Source organism: Emys orbicularis, chromosome 6 (assembly GCF_028017835.1).
Source record: "Emys orbicularis isolate rEmyOrb1 chromosome 6, rEmyOrb1.hap1, whole genome shotgun sequence".
Taxonomy (NCBI): Eukaryota; Metazoa; Chordata; order Testudines; family Emydidae; genus Emys; species Emys orbicularis.
In genome coordinates, this window is record NC_088688.1 from 121193949 (window position 1) to 121215112 (window position 21164).

Below are 21164 nucleotides of genomic sequence, written 5' to 3' on the forward strand. Positions count from 1 at the left end.
TAGCCATTCTTTTCTCATCAGGACATTGAGGTTTCTGTTGGAAGATTAGTGAAGTTACGAGGGCCCTCTGCCTTACGACCCAAGGGACTCACGAGATAGTTAAGCTCTTAGCGCACGCATACCAAAGCCATGCACTGATCAGTGCCTGGGAGCTGGGACTTGTGAATAGTCTGGTAGATGCTGTACAAGCAACTCCTGGCTTGCTTACTTGGCTGCAGCCTATCCAAGGAACATATTGTATGCATTATCTATTTGTAGTTTTCCTCCAACGAAATTAAACTTGAAGGTTTTGCAGCGAGGAGTTTCTCTGGTTCAGGATATTTCTTGCCCTTACTGTCAATGCCTTCTTCATTAGTGGTTATCTGGAAATTGATTCTAGCTCCAAAATACTACAAAATTATGGCTCGAGTCAGAATTGGTTTTGGTGCTCACTTCATTTTGGAGAAATGTCTGCCCAAGGACTGTTAAATTGAGCGATGGTTTTAAGTTAGCTAATTTCTCAGCCTTGCCTAGAAATGAGACTGTACTAAACCTGGGGCTTTGGCAGAGCCCAGCAGTGACACACGCATGTTCTCGCCCACGATTAATCTGTCTCTTGAGTAAACAAGTCATGAGTAATCTTTTTTTTTTTTTTTTTTTAATCTTCTGTTGCTAAAAATATTTTGCTCTCTTGGCATGAGAGAAGATTTCATGCAATTTCCCCTCAAATGTGTACATTTCAGTGGGTTTTTTTTAATACTAACTTCTCCACCCCACACATTTCCCCTTGAGGAAATGTTCTCTTAATGGAGATATCTTATCTCCTAGAACTGGAAGGGACCTTGAAAGGTCATCGAGTCCAGCCCCCTGCCTTCACTAGCAGGACCAAGTACTGATTTTGCCCCAGATCCCGAAGTGGCCCCCTCAAGGATTGAACTCACAACCCTGGGTTTAGCAGGCTAATGCTCAAACCACTGAGCTATCCCTCCCCCCTCTGCTCTGCTAAGCTAACTCAAAGTAGATCTTCAATAGAACACTTATCTGAATAACTAAACTGAGTGTGTTTCCAAATATTTTATCTGTGGTACTTCCATGGCCTGAAGCTGAAAAATATTTTTTTTCTCCCATACTGGCTCCCATACTCCCATTCCAAGGACTCAATTTGAGGCATGAATTCTGATTGCCAGGCTTGTTTGTTTCTTCCTAGTTTAAGGTAACTAGGCCACTTTTGCTACATGCTCTAAAATGAAAAGAAAAGCTTTGTTTAATGTATATCTCTTAAAATTTTCATTCATTTTCTAGGGGATACTGTCTAATCTCTTTCGTTACTATTTCCAGACCACACGGGCAGAGTTTGACTTGCCAGAATACTCCATACGCCGACGGTACCAGGACTTTGACTGGTTGAGGAATAAGCTGGAGGAATCTCAGCCAACACATCTCATTCCCGTATGTAGTAAGCCAGGGTCAGCTGTTGCTGAACACTTGTATATTCAGAATGTGTCTGCTTAAAAAAAGTGAATCTTCTGGTTGTTCGGCAGTTATGGATTCAAGGTGTGTAAAAATGCAAAGCTTCGTTCTATTCTTGTCTTCTAAAGTGAAATGTTCTAACTTTAGAACGCAAAGCAGCACAAAAAGGGCTTACCCTGATCTGTCCCAGCCAGCTTTGAAATTTTATGGATCTTAAATGCCAAGTGCTTGCCCATATGATGCAGCCTAAACCACTAAAGGTCACTCAGGTTTAACTCCGGTTGAAAGGACACCAGTGGAGGTGGCATCTTCCTAGTTTCCCTTATAACATGACACATGTTTAGCCATTTTGTTGGATACCAACCCTATTCTGTTTGCCCAGCTGTTGGCTTCCAACAGCACTGTCCATTGCCAATGCATTCTCTCTATGGCATCACTCCTCCAGGTTTCCTTTGAGTGGGAACACCCTTCCCTATGACGTACTTAGTTATAATATCTAGTATTTAAACTACATGCTCTCTCTGATTTGCGTGTGTAAGGGGTTATAAAGAAAACTCCCTACTCACTTTGTTCGGGCTATTCATGCTATTTGGAGGACTCCTCTTACAGGGAAAGGAACTGACTGTTCCAAATTTTTAGAGGAGGCCTGTGGCTTGATCAGTTGTGTGCATTCACTGCTTGAACAGACAGCTGGGCCTCTGTCCACTGAAAACTTGTCTAAATAAGGCCCTAAATAATTATCCCTCTCTCTGCAACTGACAGCCTTGTTACTCTGTGTTTGTGTGTGGTCTGAAAGGATTGGTGTCTCCTTTCTTCCTCTTAACATAGTAGCTGGTTTTCACTCTGGGCCTTTGAGGATTATAAGTAAGGTTGCATGAACTCCTGTCCTGACTGGCCACAGGGCAGACTGATGTAAAACATTACTCTTGGTGCGTATAAGGCACGGTTAGCAATGTGTGTTCCCATGTGCTTTGTTACTCATAGACTTTAAAGGGAAATCCTCCTGGAGCAAGGCTGTGTAAGATGCTGAGTGAGCCTTTGTGTACCTAGGAAAGCTTGCTTGTGAAGAGGCTTTCCTTCTGATTATTTCCTGTCTTTTAAATAGTAGTAATCGGCTCCCCTCTAGTTATCTAAAGGGCCACTAGAACCACTCCTTACATCCATTATGTGATACCTCTACCTGGACAATGAACTAAAATACCAACTGTTTAACTAGATTAAAAAAATCCATCCATCTCTTTTGCACCTTTTTGTTTTTTTTAATTTAAAGCACTAGAATAATGCAAAGAAAATCTAGCTCGATTGTATTGCATTTGGGACCAGTGCTGGCAAACCTGCATCACTGCTCCGCCTACTCTTCCTGGGGCCATCTGCGACTCCACCAATGCTAGTGTGGTGTGAAACTCACGTTCAAGTACTGGGCACGTTGCAGATCATCCTGCGGCTCTTCTTGTTTTTAGCAGTAAATCTCAATTTGCTGTTCCCCTAACCCCCTTTACAAACGGTCACTATTTCTGGACACACAATCTGCATCCCCTTGGTACTGAACAACCTTGGCTTCAGAGTTCAGGGCAGAAAAAGATAAGGAGAAAAGGCCTCATGCTGAACCATCAAGAAGCATGAGGCTTGCCTGAAAAAGCACTCAATAGTATTCGAAGTCTACTTGATTTCACTTCCCCAAGTGCTTGTCTGGGAGTATGAAGCCAGATAAACTTTCCCTGATAGTAAGAGTGTAGTTGGGACTAAGTCAGCTACAAAGAGGGATAAAATTTTTCCAAATTGGATACAGAGAACTACTGTATATGGTGATGGTCACTCAGCTCCTGGCTGCTCCTACACTGGATTCCCTAGCCGCAGTATAGTAGCAAAATAACTTTCAGCCATTCCCTCGAGGTGAGTTCAGTGTCGGAATGTAGCTCGGGGGGGCAGGAGGCAACAGCACTCAGTGAGGATTTTAGTGTGTGCACAGAATGATTTTAGTGTGGTGGTTTTTTGCTCAGGATACAAAGGCATCTATCCTTCATGTCTGTCACTGCCCTCTTGATGGAATTCTAAGTGTGGGTGATTTTTGTAGGCCTTCAGAAAGGAGTGACAAAGGATAAAACAACAAACATTAATTAGGGTGACCACGCTGGGGTCAAACTTGGGATGCTGGCTGGGTGTGCTGACAGCTGGAGGTGTAAGGGGGCTCATCAGGGTAGAAGGGTCGCTCCTCTCTGCCAAAGGCTTCTTAGCCAGGTTTTCCCTTGTACAAGGCAACCAGCCACCTACTGTCTTGAGTTCTGTGTTCTGCCCTTAGTCTTATGCATTCTTTCCTCCCTCTCTGCCTGTATGTAATGCCTAAAGCCCAATTGTCCCCCTCGGCTGCCAGTCTCATGATTCTAACTAGACCTGCACAGACCTACCATATTATGGGGCACTCTAAATCCTGTAGTATCTCACCCTTGGCCTTCCAGGGCTTTTGAGCCCAAATGTAGTGTGTTGCCCCTAGCCCTCTGATTTATTGTAGGCATGTGTTAAGTGGCACAACAGCAGAGGGACCACATGAAATTGGAGTGGGAGGAAACCCTTGGATGGGTTTGTGTTTATCCCACAATTGCTGCACTTTCTCTCCTCTGCCTTAGGGCTTATCTCGTGGCTGGGTGATGTGCTGGGTTCCTTCTTTGTGCAGCTGCCTGTGATGGCATCTAGGGCGTCACAGCTCAGGTGACAGATTCTCAGAGTATTCCAGCATATGTCAAGAGAAGACCTCTGAAAGCAAACAAGGGCGTGTGGTACAGTGTAGGTGGCTGGATATAAGGGTTGTGTTTAGGTGGAGCGGCAGGGAGAGCAAGAAACTAGAAGGGCTAGGTGGACATATGAGTAGCTTGTTTCATTGAAGCATGAGCAAACCAAGTTTCAATACAATCTCTGGCAGCAAACTGGGGCAATCCTTGTAAATGAACATCTAGTCACCCTAGCTATAAAGCGCACACAGCCTTTGCTTTAACTTTCACTTTTTTTTTTTTTTTTTTTTTTAAAGAGGTGATTTTTCATCTAGGTTAGAATTGAGGAAAATGTATTGCAGCTTCCTGTATCCCCTCCTGGTGGAGCTGTGTTAAGCTACTGCACCTGCCCTTCCTAAAAATTCTGAGTGGGGAAAATGGAGCAATTCCTGAAGCTCTCCAGTTTGACACTGGAGAGTATGGAGCAGTGCACTTACAGGTTACAGATAAATGGCTTCTCTGTCCACACCTGCTGTCATGTTTGCTTAGATGTCTTCTATGCCAAGTACTATTGCATATTTGCCATGGAAGCAGAAATTATTTTAATCAGTTTGCACTGTAAGGAAATATATTTGATGTACTTGCACACACGTCTTGTATAAGGATCTTTGGTAGCAGTTGGAAAGGGCTTTCTCCTGGTCTTGTGCATCTTTTTTCCTTCGGGAAGGTACAAAATAAACCTATTAACTCAATGAATAATTGAGTTCCTCCTCCCCAATCCTCTGAAATCCTACTAAGCCAAATTCTGCTCTTAGACCTGTGCAAGTCCATTGAAGTAATTGTTTGCATAGATGTAACTGAAAGCAGAGTTTCGCTCATTGTGCAATACTGCTGCAGTTCAGTATTGAACTGGTCCATTTTAATAGTTGGGAAATCACTCTCATCTCTTATTTACAGACCTGTATCTTTAAGCCCTTTATGTAAAAGGTTTCAGAATTGTATGACTACTTAATTAAAGAACATGGAGTCAGTTTACAGATATCTGAGAATAATTCAATCCACTAAAGAGCAATCGACTTCCAATATCTCTTCATAGATCTAAATATGAAGTACTGCAATCAAGTGACTAAATGAAACCACCACGATTTGCTTATTTTTGCTTGTAATATGATTCCCAGGATCTTTAGACTTTATTATATAAACGGCCTTAGCTTTTATATGCATCTTCTCCATAAAATACATTGTTTTTCCACTTTATGGTATACTGGGTATTGCCAAAGACTCATTGTAATATTTGCAGGACTGTTTTGAAAGTGCTGCTGATTTGCTCTCAGAGTACTTGGCTTGATTTTTGTCACAGGCACTATTGGCTACATAGTAGCATGGATCCCAACCATTTGTGTTTATAAATGGCCAATTCATTTGCTGCTTGGAAATTTATGTAAATGAACTTATTGGGAGTGGTCAGGTAAAAATAAATAACATTTGTGGGGAAACATAACTGACCTCGGAGTGCATTTTTAAAATCTATCTTCGTTTAAAAAGTAAGGGGTTTGTAAAGATTGGTCTATGGCTTCTTGTTGCGTTGATTAAATGAATGGGAATCTCATCTATCAAAAGAATCAAAGACTGATTCAGTGTCCCTCTTCCTCCCCTATTGTGGTGTTGGTGAAGTTGTACAAACTTATCGCTTAGCTGGCATCGTCCCACTGCAGTTATGAAGTATCAGGAAACTCCCTTTTTTTCCCCCCCTCTTCAAGTAACTCATGGATCTTAAAGAAGACTATTATGATAATCTAGTCTGACCTGCAAGAAACATTCCACTGCTCCAACATGCCATTGCATAAATCTAATAAAAATGTAAATTTATGGAATTTCTTGTTGAGATACTTGAAGTAAACCATCAAAATTAGAATCTTTCCGAATTCCTGTCCAGCAGAAACACCTAAGCTTTGATTGTCATAACCATCTGTGGGATGGATCAACTAACCTTGGCAAACTACCTTTTTTTTTTTTTTTTTTTAATGGTAATGCTTCCTTTGCTGTGGTCCCATATGGTACCTATTAAAATGCTGGAGAAACTAAAGTGTTTCAAAACTAGTAATGGTCTGGCACTGTTTCCAGTGTGGAAGTCCTTTCACTTCATTTTTACCACAGGTTTCCTCTTTCCAACTTCAGACGGCAAGAAAGATTCTCTTCAGTGAGAGACTTCTCATAAGTTGCTGAGTTGATCTTTATTTAATGATGGGTATATATTGCAGTCTGCACCGAGTCTGACATTCTTTCCACTCTGACAGAATAGGAAAGCAAACTTGGAACAAAACATGGTGTGTGGCTTTTAAGGACAAATCCTCCCCCCCCCCCCCCCCAAACCTAGTATCACAGATTTGGTGTCCAGGCTGCTGTACGGAGATGCTACAAATGTCTCAGAAGTACAAAACGATCAAATTAATGCCTCCTTCAATTGCAGGCATGGTAACTAGAGGTGTGCCAAACCCTTGATTGGTATTTGGCTTTGGTCACTGCCTCTATTCATGCTAATCTGAATGGGAGGGTGAAAATGTGATTAGAGATGTTAATGCAGCTGTACTGTAGCTTGTGATGTTTGCCCTCCCTCCATGCAGAAGAAGGCTAAGTGAATTACCCAAGGTCACACAGCAAAATATAATAGCAGAGCGGAGAATAGAACCAAGGTGTCGGTCCTGCTGCATCTACCAGACCAGTTTCCCACAAATGTAAAGTTTTTGCTGCATATTCCGTAAATATAAACCCTAATTAATGGGAAATGGATGGCCAGTTAATGTTCCAGAATTAGTAGATTCATTCCAGAGCTTGTGATGGATATCTACCGCAGGGGTTAGTGCTCTTCATCCGTCATGTTGAGGGAGGAGTTGAGCACTAAGGTATTGCAGAAGTGTAGGAGGGGAAAAGAACAGGCCCAATTGGCAGGCACTACTTTAAAGAAAAACATACCCCATACTTAAATTTCACTTTCGTTGGCAATGACCGCACACCTTACCATGGTATAGGCCTGATCTTTCAATGGGGCCTCTACCTGGCCTTCATTCATTTGCACACGCACCTTTAACAGTAGGAAGAAGAGAAGCTTAGATTTTACCTTCAGCTTCTCCAGGGATGGTTGAGCCAAGAAGCTCAAGTAAGTATCTTTGAACCGGTAAACTACTTTGTCACAATTTTTAAAGAGGAAAAAATGCTTGCAAAAGTCTACTACTTCTTCCAACCCACTCTAAAGCATTTGAGCTTTCAGATGCTTTCCCAAACTTTTTTAGGGTTTGCCTGAAACTTCTTAGCAATGAGCTGGTCCAGGAAGGCATCTCTATTCAGAGCAGCACTTAAGCGTGGGCATAAGTCCCACTGAGGTGAATGGGATTTAAGTACATACTGAAAGTTAAGCATGTGCTTAAGTGCTTTCCTGAATTGGCGCCTAAATGTAGGTAAACTAGGTACAGTAGAGGGAAGTTTTCTTCCCTGGTCCACTCCACACCCCCATATGAGCTACATTTGTAATGTCTCCAAAGGCCATCGGCCAGTTTTGTTCCTGCTACATTGGTATGGTACTTTGGAATGACACCACTGAGTTAAATTGAATTAGTCCAGATTTATTTCAGGATAACTGGAAAAAAATGCAGTTCCAATTAACAGCGTCTCTATTTACTTGTGTCAGGACTGAACTAGCTAATTAATAGAAACAAGGAAGTATTAGCAAAAGCAATTGGCTTTTATTCTACTGAAAACAGTCTCTCTGCCTTTTTTTTTTTTTCCACAGCCTCTTCCTGAGAAATTTGTGATGAAGGGAGTTGTTGATCGCTTTTCTGAAGAATTTGTGGAGACGAGGAGGAAAGCTTTAGATAAATTCTTGAAAAGAATTGCAGACCATCCAGTACTTTCTTTCAATGAACATTTCAATGTGTTTCTCACAGCCAAGGTAAGCATATGAATTTAAACATACAAAATCTAGAGAGATCTAAGAAACACGAGCTGTTGAAAATGAACGTGATAAATGAGACTAAAGAGAAGAAACACAACCAACCATGCTAGGCCTAGGACAAGTCCATGCTCAGCATAGCAGAGAGCTGCTGCGGATGCAAGGGCAGCTGTAAACAACCTTTCTGTCTTCCCTCTCTGTTGGACGTTCAACCCTATGGGCTGCTCTAGCTTTGGGGGCCATTACATCAGTAAGGATCTACCAGTGTGCTCTGGCCCTGTTTATTTCACACCTCTATATTTGTAGGAAGGATTCCTTTTGGGGCTGAGGATCTGGCTAACTCTCTTCAAAAGCACCTAACGCCAAATGGTTATTAACAGTGACAAAAGTGTGTTTTTATATATACAATATAAAAGTTGCACTTGCGTTCTCTCTGTGTGCAAATATGCCAACTCTGCAGGAGCTGATGTGAAAAGGAAGGGGTTCACCCACAGAGGTAGGGGTGATAGAAGTCTGCCTGTTGGCACTTTGGCTCCTGGGAATGGGGCACACTTACTGTACCCCTGAGTCATCCATGAACACAGACCTCTCTGAGACCTTTTTGCTTTTAAACAGTGTTCTTTATTTAGTGTCTCAATGCCTCCACCAATACATATCCGTGCATCCCCACCTTAACATTGTTTTCCAGCTTTCTGGCCCCTTCTCTAAAGGGTGGGAGGGGGGTGGGAGTGCGTGGTGGGTGCTGTGGTGTCTTTACTCAAGGAGCTCCTCTTGTCAGGCTCTCCTAGCCTTCTTTCTCTTCCCCCTTTCTTCTTGAACGCTTCCTTCCTGTTTTCTTTTTTTAAACTTCCCTCCTGCTAATCGGCTGAGTAGCTCGTTAACTTCCTAACCCCTGCTACCCTAACGTACAAGAGGGTGGCAAGGCTGTAAAACATCCCATTGTTTATAGCTGCGTCTGATGCACTCTGTGTGCCTAGCTTATGTGAGAAGCAGAGGTGAGCTTTTGAATCAGGATTTAGATGCCAGACTTAACAGCCTACTTTCAGAAACTTCCTCTGCTGTGCTCTGAAATTGAAGCATGACTCTTTAGGTGGGGGATGGTACTTGGTTTTTCTACATGCAAACAATATATTTCTTGTCATCTTAAGGATCTTAATGCCTATAAAAAACAAGGAATGGCGTTGCTCTCCAAGATGGGAGAGTCCGTAAAATATGTCACAGGCGGTTATAAACTCAGAAATCGACCGCTGGAGTTTGCAGCCATAGGAGACTACCTAGATACATTTGTTCTCAAGCTTGGAACCATTGACCGAATAGCACAGCGGATTATCAAGGAGGAACTGGGTAAGAACTCTGGATGTTTCATTGTGCAGATGTCTAGCACACCACAAGCTTAGTACGAGGCAGTACACTGGTGGTACTGCTGAAACTACCTGCATTCAGTGATTCTGGCCTATTTTATTTATTTATTTTTAGTGGGTGCATCAAAAGGAGGATTCTGTAAAGACTCGTGTCATCTTATGACAGTTGTATAATACGTATGAGTTGGGTACTTGTTAAGGTGCAAGCAAAAGAGTCCCAGTGTTTTAACTCTGTTGGATCGCCTTTAACCATTAGAAGAGCAAGTTATTCTGTTTTGTCAGCAATAAACAACAAAACGGAGTAGGGTAAATAATGAAGAGAATTCTTCTCTTGCAGTCCACCATATTAAATGTAATCGCTGACCCCAATGTTTAATTCCAGGATTAGACAGCTAGAATCTATAGACTTCCAGAAATCCCTACTCCAGTATACTCCCAGATGTACTCCTACTTGGTTGTCTTGAGCTTCTTGGACCAGACTAACTAGAGCCTATTACAAATCCGCTAAAATTCTGATTTTAGGCTGTGAAGGGAAATAAAGGTCACCTGAGCTCAGGGATCGGCAACCTTTGGCATGTGGCCTGCCAGGGTAAGCACCCTGGTGGGCCGGGCCGGTTTGTTTACCTGCCGCATCCGCAGGTTCGGCCGATCGCGGCTTCCAGTAGCCGCAGTTCGCTGTTACAGCCCCCATTGGCCTGGGAGAAGTCACGGCCAGCACGTCCCTCGGCCCGCGCAGCTTCCAGCAGCCCCCATTGGCCTGGAGCGGCAAACTGCGGCCAGTGGGAGCCGCGATCGGCCGAACCTGCGGATGCGGCAGGTAAACAAACCGGCCCTGCCTGCCAGGGTACTTGGCACACAGCCCGCTAGGGTAAAGGTTGCCGATCCCTGCCCTAGCTCCTGCATAGGCGACATGCAGTAGCTGTCGCCTGGCCTAATATTCTAGAAGCAGTAAAACAGGAGGAATGCTACGTACTTTGGTCCCCTTACACCTTGCTCTCACTAATACTATCCCGTCTTTATTACTGGAGTTCTTTACTGCCAGTTAAGATCAGACTCTTGGGCTCTGTGTGATTCTGTATTGCTTCTTTGAGGAAAGCAGCTAATCTAATGCAAGCACCGATAAACCTGACCTCTGTCTGAAGAGGCTTGGTGGGAAACGGGGATAAAATGGATATTAATGTTCACTGGGAAAGAAGGGTGCTTTGTAAAGTCTAGAGTTTTTCTGGTAAATACCTGCCTTACTTACCACTCATCTGCATCTGGTTACATGCATCGATTGATGGTAGTGACCTGATCAGCCCTTCCAAACATTCGAGTGGAGTATGATGATTAAATCAACATCTCTGCTTTTTTTAAACCAAATTGCCTAAAACGTCACTGTAGAATTGAAATTTGTTTCCTCTTAATGTCTCTTCCAGAATACCTGGTGGAACTGCGAGAGTATGGACCGGTTTACTCCACCTGGGGTGGGTTAGAAGTGGAGCTAGCAGAACCTCTGGAAGGAGTGTCTGCCTGTATCGGGAACTGCTGTACCGCTCTCGAGGAACTGAGTGATGACATGACAGAGGACTTCCTGCCTGTACTCAGAGAGTACATCTTGTACTCGGAGTCCATGAAGGTAACAGACCATTTGACAGAAGTCCACACTTTTGTTTAGAGGCTGGGAGTGGAATAAGCATAGAGAAACTTAGCTGTGAAATGTCATCTTGTAGGGATTGTTTCTCCTAATAAAGAAAAGCTTTTTATTCTTAGTGTTTCTGACCAGGATCAGACAAATGTTATGCACATAAAAATATTAAATTTGTGTTAGTCTTTTTCTGCCTAAACAGGGGTCATGTGCATTTGATCTACATTTTAGAATTGTTCTCCTATTGGTAATGGCAATGTTCTTGTCTTTCAACATGCTGTGCTTTTTAGGAGTCAAACTTGAGTCTTGGAGAGCCCTATCTAAAACTGTTTGTATGAAAGAGACAGATACTACCAAAACATGTTACTAAAATCTGTGACTGTGATAAGCTGGACTCTGCATGGAACCTTTTTACCAATCTATCTCCCTTGGTTGTCTACCATCTAAATTCTGTGAACCAAAACAGTGACATAACTTTTAAGTAATGGTGTTCAATGACCTAGATTTGGTGTGGCTATTTTTCCCCTTGCAAAACATCTGATGTTCCTGGTTTTGTAGTATGCCACTTGTTGGATACAATCCTAGCATACTACTTGGGCACGGTACAAATTCCTCTGTCACAAATCTGCATGCAGGTTCTGTACAGAACGTGCCTCTTTAGTGAGTAAGAGCATTGATGCAGTCTGTTCAATATGCAGGATCAGTTAATAGGCATTGTTTGTTTTTGTGCTTTAAATTATTCTTAAATCTCACTTGGGATATTAGGAGTTAGGGATATAAGGAGTTAGTTGATACCTTCACTAAAACTCTTTCTCTGTCATGTGCTTGCATAAGTGTTAACCTCCTGCATTACATTTCTTTCTCTGTTCAGATTTGAGGCATGTATTAGGTTTTTTGTTCAATGAAGCATGCAAAAAATATTAATTGGGTTAATCATGTTGAGTGCTGAAATTAATCACTCTGGTTTTGGCTTGTTGTTTGAGTCTGGGGCAAGGCTTTACAGAACACAAGCCAACATAGATGCAAAGCATGAGACTTTCAAACATGAGGTGGAACTAGAAGACAGTCTTCTCGTCTAGAGAGAGCAGCTCTGGTGAGCCCTTAACAAGGCAATGAGATATGCTTATCCATTATATGTATTTCAATTGCTGGTTTTGGAATTACAATCCTCCTTCGAAATGTTGTAAGTTCAAGGACTTTAGTGTCTCTACTTTGTCCTCATAAAGACTGAATTTTAGTCCTTTTCCAACTTTCTTTTAAAAGTACATATAACCTTTAAACTAAAAGAAAAACCTGTATGCAAGTTATCTAATGAAAGGTTGAATTACCTCTGTTTGTCTGCCAGTTAGTTGGAGCACAGTATTTTAGTACAACAAGGAGAAGGTCTGACTTCAATCCACAAAACCCAGGAAGAAAATTCCTTTCCTATCGAGTGGTGAATCCAGAGGTGAAAGTAAGCTGATCTATGGTCCAGTACGGTGTACCTGCAAGAGCCAGTACGCCGTGCCAGACTGGACTGGCTTCCGCGACGGTGATTTAAAGGGCCCGGTGCTCCAGCCACTGCGGGGAGCCCCGGGCCCTTTAAAGCGCCGCTGGAGCTCCGGCAGCTGGGCTCGGGCGGGGATTTAAAGGGCCCGGAGCTCCGTGGCGGCCAGAGCTCCGGGCCCTTTAATTCGCCCCGGGGCTCCCAGCTGCCTCTGCAGCTGATAGCTCTGGGGTGATTTAAAGGCCCTGGGGCTCCCAGCCAGAGCCCCAGGGCCTTTAAATCTTGAAAGGCCCCGCCTCTTCCGGTTGAGGCCACGCCCCCACTCAGGACTCCAGAGTACCAGTAAGTCCTTTAAGTTACTTTCACTCCTGGGTGAATCTCACCCCAAAAAAGAGTTAGAAAGATGGTGATTGTAATAGCCGTTTAAATACTTACTTTACGCTCTGCTGTACATGAAGGTATGAGACCTCTTCCAAAGAGCTTGGTGTTTCTTCAGGTCAAAGTCAAGGATGGAAAAACCATCCACAGATGGCAACTTCCTACTTCACATAGCTTCGGCTGGGAGTGTCTTCGTGCTCTGCTTATACCCAAAAGCAGGCACCAATGTGTCATGATGGCATGTTTGCCTTCTCCTCCGGACTGCTTCATGAAGCGTGTAGGAGTGGGAAGCTAGTGATCACAGAAGAGGACTATTAAAGTATGAGAAACTTTAAACTTTTTACTCTTTGCACCGCTCACCTCAGAACTTCAAAGTTCCTTCCAACTTCTCCACCTTTGTCCTTAATTTGCAGATGGTGGAACTTAGCCACAGAGAGGTTAGGCAACTGCCCAAGGTCAACTAGTGAATGGGTGGGATTGTCAGGAATAGGGCCTGTCAAATGATGTCCAGTCTTTTTCTATAAACACTAGAGTCTTCCATGTGCTAAAGCACCTTGCTTCCATGACTAAATATGTTCTGTTGTAACATATGAAAATTTGTAGATAACTTGGTAGCCTTAGAGGTTTGTATTTTCTGTCTTAATTCTTATACTTCTGATTAAATCCAAACCTTTACTTTTTTTAACCTGGTTTTGCTTCTCTTCATCTTTGCCTCCTACATGGAACTCGTTTGTGCCTTAGTCAAAGGACTACCCAGAAAATGACAACCTTTTAAACTCCTATTAGTACCAAAGCAATCTTGCATCACAGCCATCCATATCTGGCTGAGAAGAGTGGGTCAGTCTCCCTTTGGAACTGCTCAGATCTTTTTATCTTGGACTGATGGACAGGGACTGCTGTCTGGTGAAGCGAGGAATACCACGGCACCTGTGCAAAGCTCCAAGCTTAGAGGTTCTGTTAGCCTGATCATATCCAACAACTGAAAAGGAGACTTGCTACTAGGAATTGTAACAGAGAGTAGTAGGAGCATGTGAAAACATGGTTATAACAAAAGCCTGGTGTATGCTTAATGATTGGTCCTGCTTTGAGCAGGGGGTTGGACTAGATGACCTCCCGAGGTCCCTTCCAACCCTGATATTCTATGATTGTTTTGCTATAGGGAAGGCTGTCAGGTGCTCTTTGCTTATAGCTGCTCTTATGCAGTTTTATCCCAGACTAAATGGCCAAACTTTAAGTTGAGGAGAGATCATTCCTTAGGGCACCATCGTAGTCTGAGCTGAACAGTTCCTGAGCCTTCGAGAACTAGAAGAACTAGTTGTTTGACACACGACCTCAAAGATCTGGGGAGGAATGAGGATGTTTAGGAGGCTTGTGTTTAAAACAGTTGCCATATTTGGAATGTCCCAGCAATGACTGAACAATCATGGTAAAGCTCTTCTCGTAAATGGAAGCAGCTAGCCTGCCTTGCTTTCTGATTGCAGATATGCTATATTCCACGGGGAAGTGCATGTGAAGGGTAAGAAACCCTGTTATGTAATTTATGCTGACTGCTATTAAAAATGCTGTGATTAGACAAAGGCATATTGGCAGCATTAGTACATGCCGTCCCCAACGGTGTGCTTGGGTATTAGGTAAATGGCATAGCTCTAAAACTGCATTATAAATATTTAAAGTGCCTGACGTTTTAAAAAAAAAATTCCATGATTGAGTGGGATAAACAGATCTGTCATGGGCATGAGTGTTTGAAAAGACCTTCTCGAGGGTGTCTGAACAGTTGTGTTGCAAAAGACAACTCTTTCCTGCCACCTATTTCCCTCTCTTGGGCTCTAACTTCTTTGTGTGACTCTTGGGGTGTGCTCTGGACTGAGTGGAAAGCCACACATAGGTCTGGAAGCTGTGGACCAAGGTAAAGAATATTATCATGTCAGTACATAAGACATTTGAAAGACCTCCTAGAAGGGGAAGGGACCTATGCCAGCATTCCCTTCTATCCTTTGAGGATGGCCTAGCAGTTACAGCACAAGACCAGGAGTCAATTTGGGTTATAGTCCCAAATCTGCCACTGATGTGCTGTGTGGCCTTGGGCAAGTCCCTGAGCTGCAAGTGCCTCGGTTTCCCCACCTTATTAAATAAGATCCCTATTTCACCAGAATGTTGTGCAAATAAGTGTGATGTACTCTCGGATCCTTGGCTGGAAGGTGGTCCAGAAGTGTCAAGTAGTAAATTCCTAGCAACCGTATAAAGAATGCTAAGTATTTTGGGCCATAGCTGAGACCAGATAACATGGAGATGCTAGAGACATTCCTCCTTCTCCTGTACATTTATTTGGTAGCTTTTTTGCATTTTTTTTCTTCCGTCTGCTGGGAAAAGGTTAACTGGCATCCAGACCTGCGCAGTCAGTTAGTGTATGCTTCTGAATACATTGTCTCTTTTCTCCCCCCACTTCACCCCCGAAGTATCCGTACTCTCCAGTCACTTGTCCTGTGAATCTGCTTTACTGATACAATGCCTGTTAATCACTGGACCTTGCTGGTACAGGTCCAACTTACTTTACTGGTTCCAAACATCTGTATCCATGCTGGCCACTTATGACGAGGCAACTATTAATTTAAAAAAATCCTCAGTAAGATTTACTTTCTCCCAATATCCCTTTTGTACGTGAGCGGAAATACCTGTTAAATACCAGTCATGCTTTAGGGGCACTAAAAATCTCAAACAACTGCAGGGGAAAATTCCACCTAGTCTCATATTGAGAACTGATGTCTCACATTTTGCTGCAGGCAAATGTAGCCAATAACATGCTTAACTTTAGAAACTGGAAATAAAGGGTTTTTGATCTGTCAAACATTCTCTCCTTTATTGCCCCCTGTGTCCTGGGGGAGATTGTGTGGTATCCTCTCTGGAATAGGGATATTGTCCTCCTTTGTGTCATGCTCAACTTTGAGTACATGCTTGGCATTTAAAAAAAATTATAGTCCTGGAGGTTACAGTACTGAGACATTCGTCTTTAGGAACACGAATCCTCCTCCGCTATACTTCAAACTGATAAAACCAGACTCTGGTAATATTGGTTGATTCTTCATGTTTCTTAGTCTCCCAGAGCATCAGTTACTCCCCTCCCAAGCAAAAACTTTTACAAGTCATTGCCCAGTATGGTTGTCACGTTTAATACAGTATTACTAGTTATGCTGTAAACTCAAAGTGGGCAAGCAACAGCTACCCTAGGCAAAGACAAAACTACTTCTCTATGACAAACCTCTATTATGTAATTGGTTACTCCCTAGTCCTGTTAATATTGTAACTATCCTTACTGGATATCTTGTACTGGTTGTAACGTAAAATTAGCGGTTTTCTAACTTTATTAATAAGGATCTGGAGATCCTTATTCAGTGAGGGCTAGTCAGCTAGAAAGCATGAACTTTAGTCACTCAAAAATTGAACGTTTCATGTGGGAACCTTTTTCACCATCACATAATGCAAAAACAAGGGAGTGCACAATTTTGTCCAAAATTGACCTTTTGGTCTGAGACTCAGCATGGAAATTCATTTCAAAAGGATTTTGCAGAAAGCTGAGTGGGCAGGCTGTAGTAGAAATTCATAGCTTTAGGAACAATGTTGCCTACCAACTCATTCCTTCCCTTGTTGCTTGGGCACCTTGGAAAGCTTTACAAACTAACCCTCTCAACCCCGTTCAGTGTTAATGTTGATCCTTTTCATCGTTTTCATCTTCATGAGAAGATAAGTGACTTGCCAAAGGTCACAATGCAAGTCATTCGCAAAGCTCGGAGTTTTGACTGTCTCTAATCAAACAGCTATGAACATCTGACATCTGCTCACAGATGCATTCAGCCTGGAGTGCTTTTTTATTTTTATTCAAAAGCCTCTTCATAGACTCCCGTAAAACAGGAATGGCCTCTGAAAGGCACACCTGTGACTTTAGTGGCACTTCAGTTGTTGAATCCAGTCCCCAACTATTGTGGGGTGAGGGGGAAGAGGGAGTCAAAATTTTGTACATTTTCAGTCTTACGTTTTTGGTTTTTTTCCTCTTTCCTAGAACGTACTAAAGAAAAGAGACCAAGTTCAAGCAGAGTATGAAGCAAAATTGGAAGCTGTAGCCTTGAAAAAAGAAGACCGCCCCAAGGTTAGCATTTGAAACCACTTCACTAAATGAGTGGCATATTTGTCATTCAGTCCCTCTCAACTGAAAACTCTGTGGAGAAATGGAGATAATTTTTATGTTTCTAGATCTGTGTTCAATCTCGTGCCTTTGCGAAAAAAGCAGTGCACGGCAGAGCAATGTCTTGTCATATAGCTGCAAGCTGGCTTTAGGAGGCGAGCCAAGGAGAATGTGTTAATAGCCAAATTCAATGTAGAAAGGAGTAAGAGTAAGCTTGCAGGGGAAGATGAGTCGAGTTAGAAATGCTTTATAACTACAGATATACCACTGCAGCAAATGGAATTCTTTGGCTGTTCCACATGGGTGACACCTTGTCCCACTGTAAGGCCTAGCTGCTGTAGGCCTGATCCGAAGCCAATGGAAAGCTTCCCATTGATTTCAGTGGACTTCAGATCAGGCCCTTTAAGAACAAATGAGCTTTCTTATGTTAGTGAGGTGCATCCCTTGCCGCCTTCAGGACAAGTTGCTTCCTGGTCTCGATGTAAAACCCAACCAAGATTAGCTACTATTTGGTATTGATTTACCTGCTTGCTTACACGTACAGATACCTAAAGGTGGAAAGAGATGCACACATAACAAGCAGGTAAAATCAACTCCAAATAGTAATCCATCTTACTTGGGTTTTGCATTGAGACCATGCAGCAACTTGGCATAGCATTTCTGTATGATAACGTAACGCTTCCTACAAGTTGTATTTTGTGAATTATGGCAGCAACGTCCATCATGAGCATAATACCCTTAATCTCTCCTTCCCAATCTGCTCACGCTTTGACTTTTTTCCTCTCTCAATCTTCTCCTGCAGTCTCTTTCTGTCTCTGAATCTTGAGGAGCAGAAACTGAAGAAACTTAAATGGGGAGCTTGAGTTAAGAGCTTTGCATAACTATCCCTCACTATTTTAAATTTTAATTGAAGGATCTTATTAGCACTTGGCTGGGAAACACTGATTCAAGGTGGCTTCCTCCAACTTCAGTGCTCCCCACTGTGCCTAGGGTTTGCAGCCCATTTAGTGGATGGAGTACCCATAGAGTTGCTTCTTTAACACAAACAGTTCTTAATTTACATTGGACACAAATGTGTCCTTCGGTAGAAAAACAGCCACTTCCTCTTTATAGGATTTGAGACATTCAGTGCTGAAGAGTTTAATGCAACAACATTATGCATTTTCAGTAGCTATTTTCATTTTCTTGGCCCTTTCGTGTTTTCCAAAATAGCAAAGTTTGCTTCCCTTTAAATGTGACTGCTTGCAAATTTAACTTAACAGCTTTCCAGCTAGACCTATGCAAAAGCCTTCCAACACAATGAGATCGTCCTAGTTTGTTTCCTTAAGCACTCAAATACAGCTGAGCAAATGGACATCCTAACATTTTTTGTTCAAACAATGCTGCCGCTGCTACCTAGAACCTGGGACAGGTTGGAAGTTTTTTAAAATAGTTAAGTCTTCTAAACCTTTGAAACAATTTAAAATGAAAAAGCTGATTAGCGATCACTACTATACTGGGCAAGGTTATCATTTGATCTCTGGCTTTGTCTTGCTTTCACGGAACTTTTTTTAGCTGTTTGTATGGTCTAATGGAATGTAGAAACCAAACAAAAAACAGGCCAGAAGAACTGGAATTTGCAGTGAGTTGGACTTTTGTTGCCCCACATTGCAGTTGTACTGTTCTGTTTGTTTTGGGATCTGTTGAAGTTAATATGTCAACAAGATAATTCTGTCAAAAATCTTTCTGGTGGTCTAGCAGAAGTTTATTTGCTGTGGGTTGCAATGATTGAGAAGGATCCAAGAAATATTTTTGCTCTTTTTCACCACTGGAGGGCATTCTAGGATTTGCTGTACTTCATAACCTGACCTGATTCCCAACACTCTTGAGTCATGTCCAAATTCTAACAGCAGTTTGCCTTGATAGTCTTTTTTTTTTAATTATTTAAGATCAACAAGTGTGTATTTATGAAATCAGATTCTGTGATTAAAATAATTCTAGCGTTTAAGCCAGCAGATACTAAATCAGGATATACTTTGCTTAACTTCAGATAGTCCTCACATGTATCCAATATAATTGTATTTGGTGTGACAGTCCATTTGCTATCTCTGCAGTGTTTTGCCTTCAGCAGTTGCAGGTATAGAAGGACCCCTCCCATTCTCTCCTAACTTGGGCCTGGAATTCTGTATTAGAAACATTGTATGTATTGAAATCTCAATTACTAATGTAATAGAAGTAAAATAATAAACGTACCCTTAACTAAAGGGACTCAATGAGCACTAGCACCAATTGTGGAATCTGGCTTTGTCCCAAAGCTTAGAGGCACAATGAATCTATGGGAATAGTAAATAGTCTGATTATACAGAACTTCTGGCTGAATTCAAAAAGGCAGACTTGAGTTCTTTCACATATTATTGGCAATGTAAACTGAATTGCACATAGTCAAAGTAAACCCATAAGAAGGAAATGCAAATTCCCATCCTTGAGTAGCTTGCAATGGGTTAGTCCCTATCAGTGATCATATGTGCATGGGATTTTTAGCCTTAATTCTGATTTTTTTTTTTTATTTTTTATTTTTATTTTGGGCTCTTAAGGACTAAACCTGCTACCAAATTCATTACACGTTAATGAAGTACACTATAGAGAGATATACAAAATCATCAGTGTCCATTGCTGCATAAATGGAATTCTAGACATGGTACAAATTCTACAGCCAAAATCCTAAAGTCCTAAGGTTACACTGATTATGTAGGGTAGGGATTTATTCATACAACTTCCATTAGTGCTTAAATCATCTTGACTATCTAATGAAGAATATCAACTGTATTTTTGATCAGTCTCAACTGGATACATGCTTCTACTTTCCTCATTCCACATATACTTAATGTCAAAGTTTGTCAGAGCAGCACATTTCTTCTTTCCCCATGATGGTATTTCTGCTGCCAGAATTAAAAGGCTTAAATCAATAGTTGGTTGAATTACCTCATTTTTAGGTTAATGAAAATTTAAAATACTGAAGCCTCTACTCCCATCTTTAAGTAGAACAAGATTACTGAAAGCATATGCATGTAAAAATTAATTTACAGCTGTCAGTTGGCTTCCTTGCAGTCGGTTAATATATTCAGGGGCCTTAAAAGGACACGTTGTAATTTAAGCCCAAAATTGGACCCAGTTTTATTCTCTTGCGTTTACAAATTCAGAGAACACTCTTGTGGTTTTTGCCTGCCCTGGCTATATGTTCGAGTTACTGTCCTCTACTGGACGCTCGCCCTTCTTGCCTGGCCTTCACGAGATGGAGCCTGTCTTCCAGGCTAAGCACCTCCGCTCCCATTGACTTCAACAGGAGCTGCAGGTGTTTGGCATCTCTGGAAGACCAAGGGTAAAACCTTGATCCCACCGAAATAAACAGAAGTTGACTTCAGTGGAACCAGGTGCCCCTGAAAAATTATACACTGGTCCATTTATTATCTCCTCCTTCCCCCCCCCCCACCCCCCCGGTCCATAATCTCTATCAGCCTACAGTTAATGGAGAACAGCTTTTCGGTCAGCCCATAGAGGTTATGACTGTGATCCCTGATTTAGAGCACGCATGGCTTAGCTGGTGGCCTTCGGTGTGTCCTCGCAACCAGGGATTTGTTATGGGACAGGGATTCTGAACCTCTGGGTTGCAAGACCCCCTAGGTGTTTCAGTGGAGTTTTGACAACCCTCCCTATTTCTCCCTTTCATTTAAGGGAAAAAAATGTGTGTATAGCCCTTATGGTTTCAAAGATCCCTGCCTGAATCTATGGGCAGCCTGAAATAAAAGATCTCAGAGGCGCTAATTGTCACACCAACCTCCGTCACAGCGATGTCCATTCGGTGGCAATGGGGTTTGACTTTTTTTTTTTAGTATGCCTTGAAATTTGGTCAACGTTGTCTCTTGTCTGTCTTGGGCCTGCCTACAGCTGCATCTTGCCCTTCCCTCGAGGGGTGTTAATCACATTTCACGGTATGCTCCCTGCACTGTTCATGGAGCGAAGCGGCAGGCTGGTATCCTCCACTCCTCTTCTTCCCCG

General features: G+C 42.4%; 1 protein-coding gene across 1 annotated transcript in view; it reads left to right on the forward strand.

Moving 5' to 3' along the window:
• Positions 1–21164, forward strand: part of SNX30 (sorting nexin family member 30) — a 57743-nt gene that overhangs the window by 26551 nt on the left and 10028 nt on the right. Inside the window, exons 4-8 of the mRNA XM_065405926.1 lie at positions 1318–1428; positions 7942–8100; positions 9249–9444; positions 10880–11079; positions 17007–17093. Of these exons, the coding sequence (XP_065261998.1) occupies positions 1318–1428; positions 7942–8100; positions 9249–9444; positions 10880–11079; positions 17007–17093 (753 nt within the window). The remainder of the gene's footprint in view (positions 1–1317; positions 1429–7941; positions 8101–9248; positions 9445–10879; positions 11080–17006; positions 17094–21164) is intronic.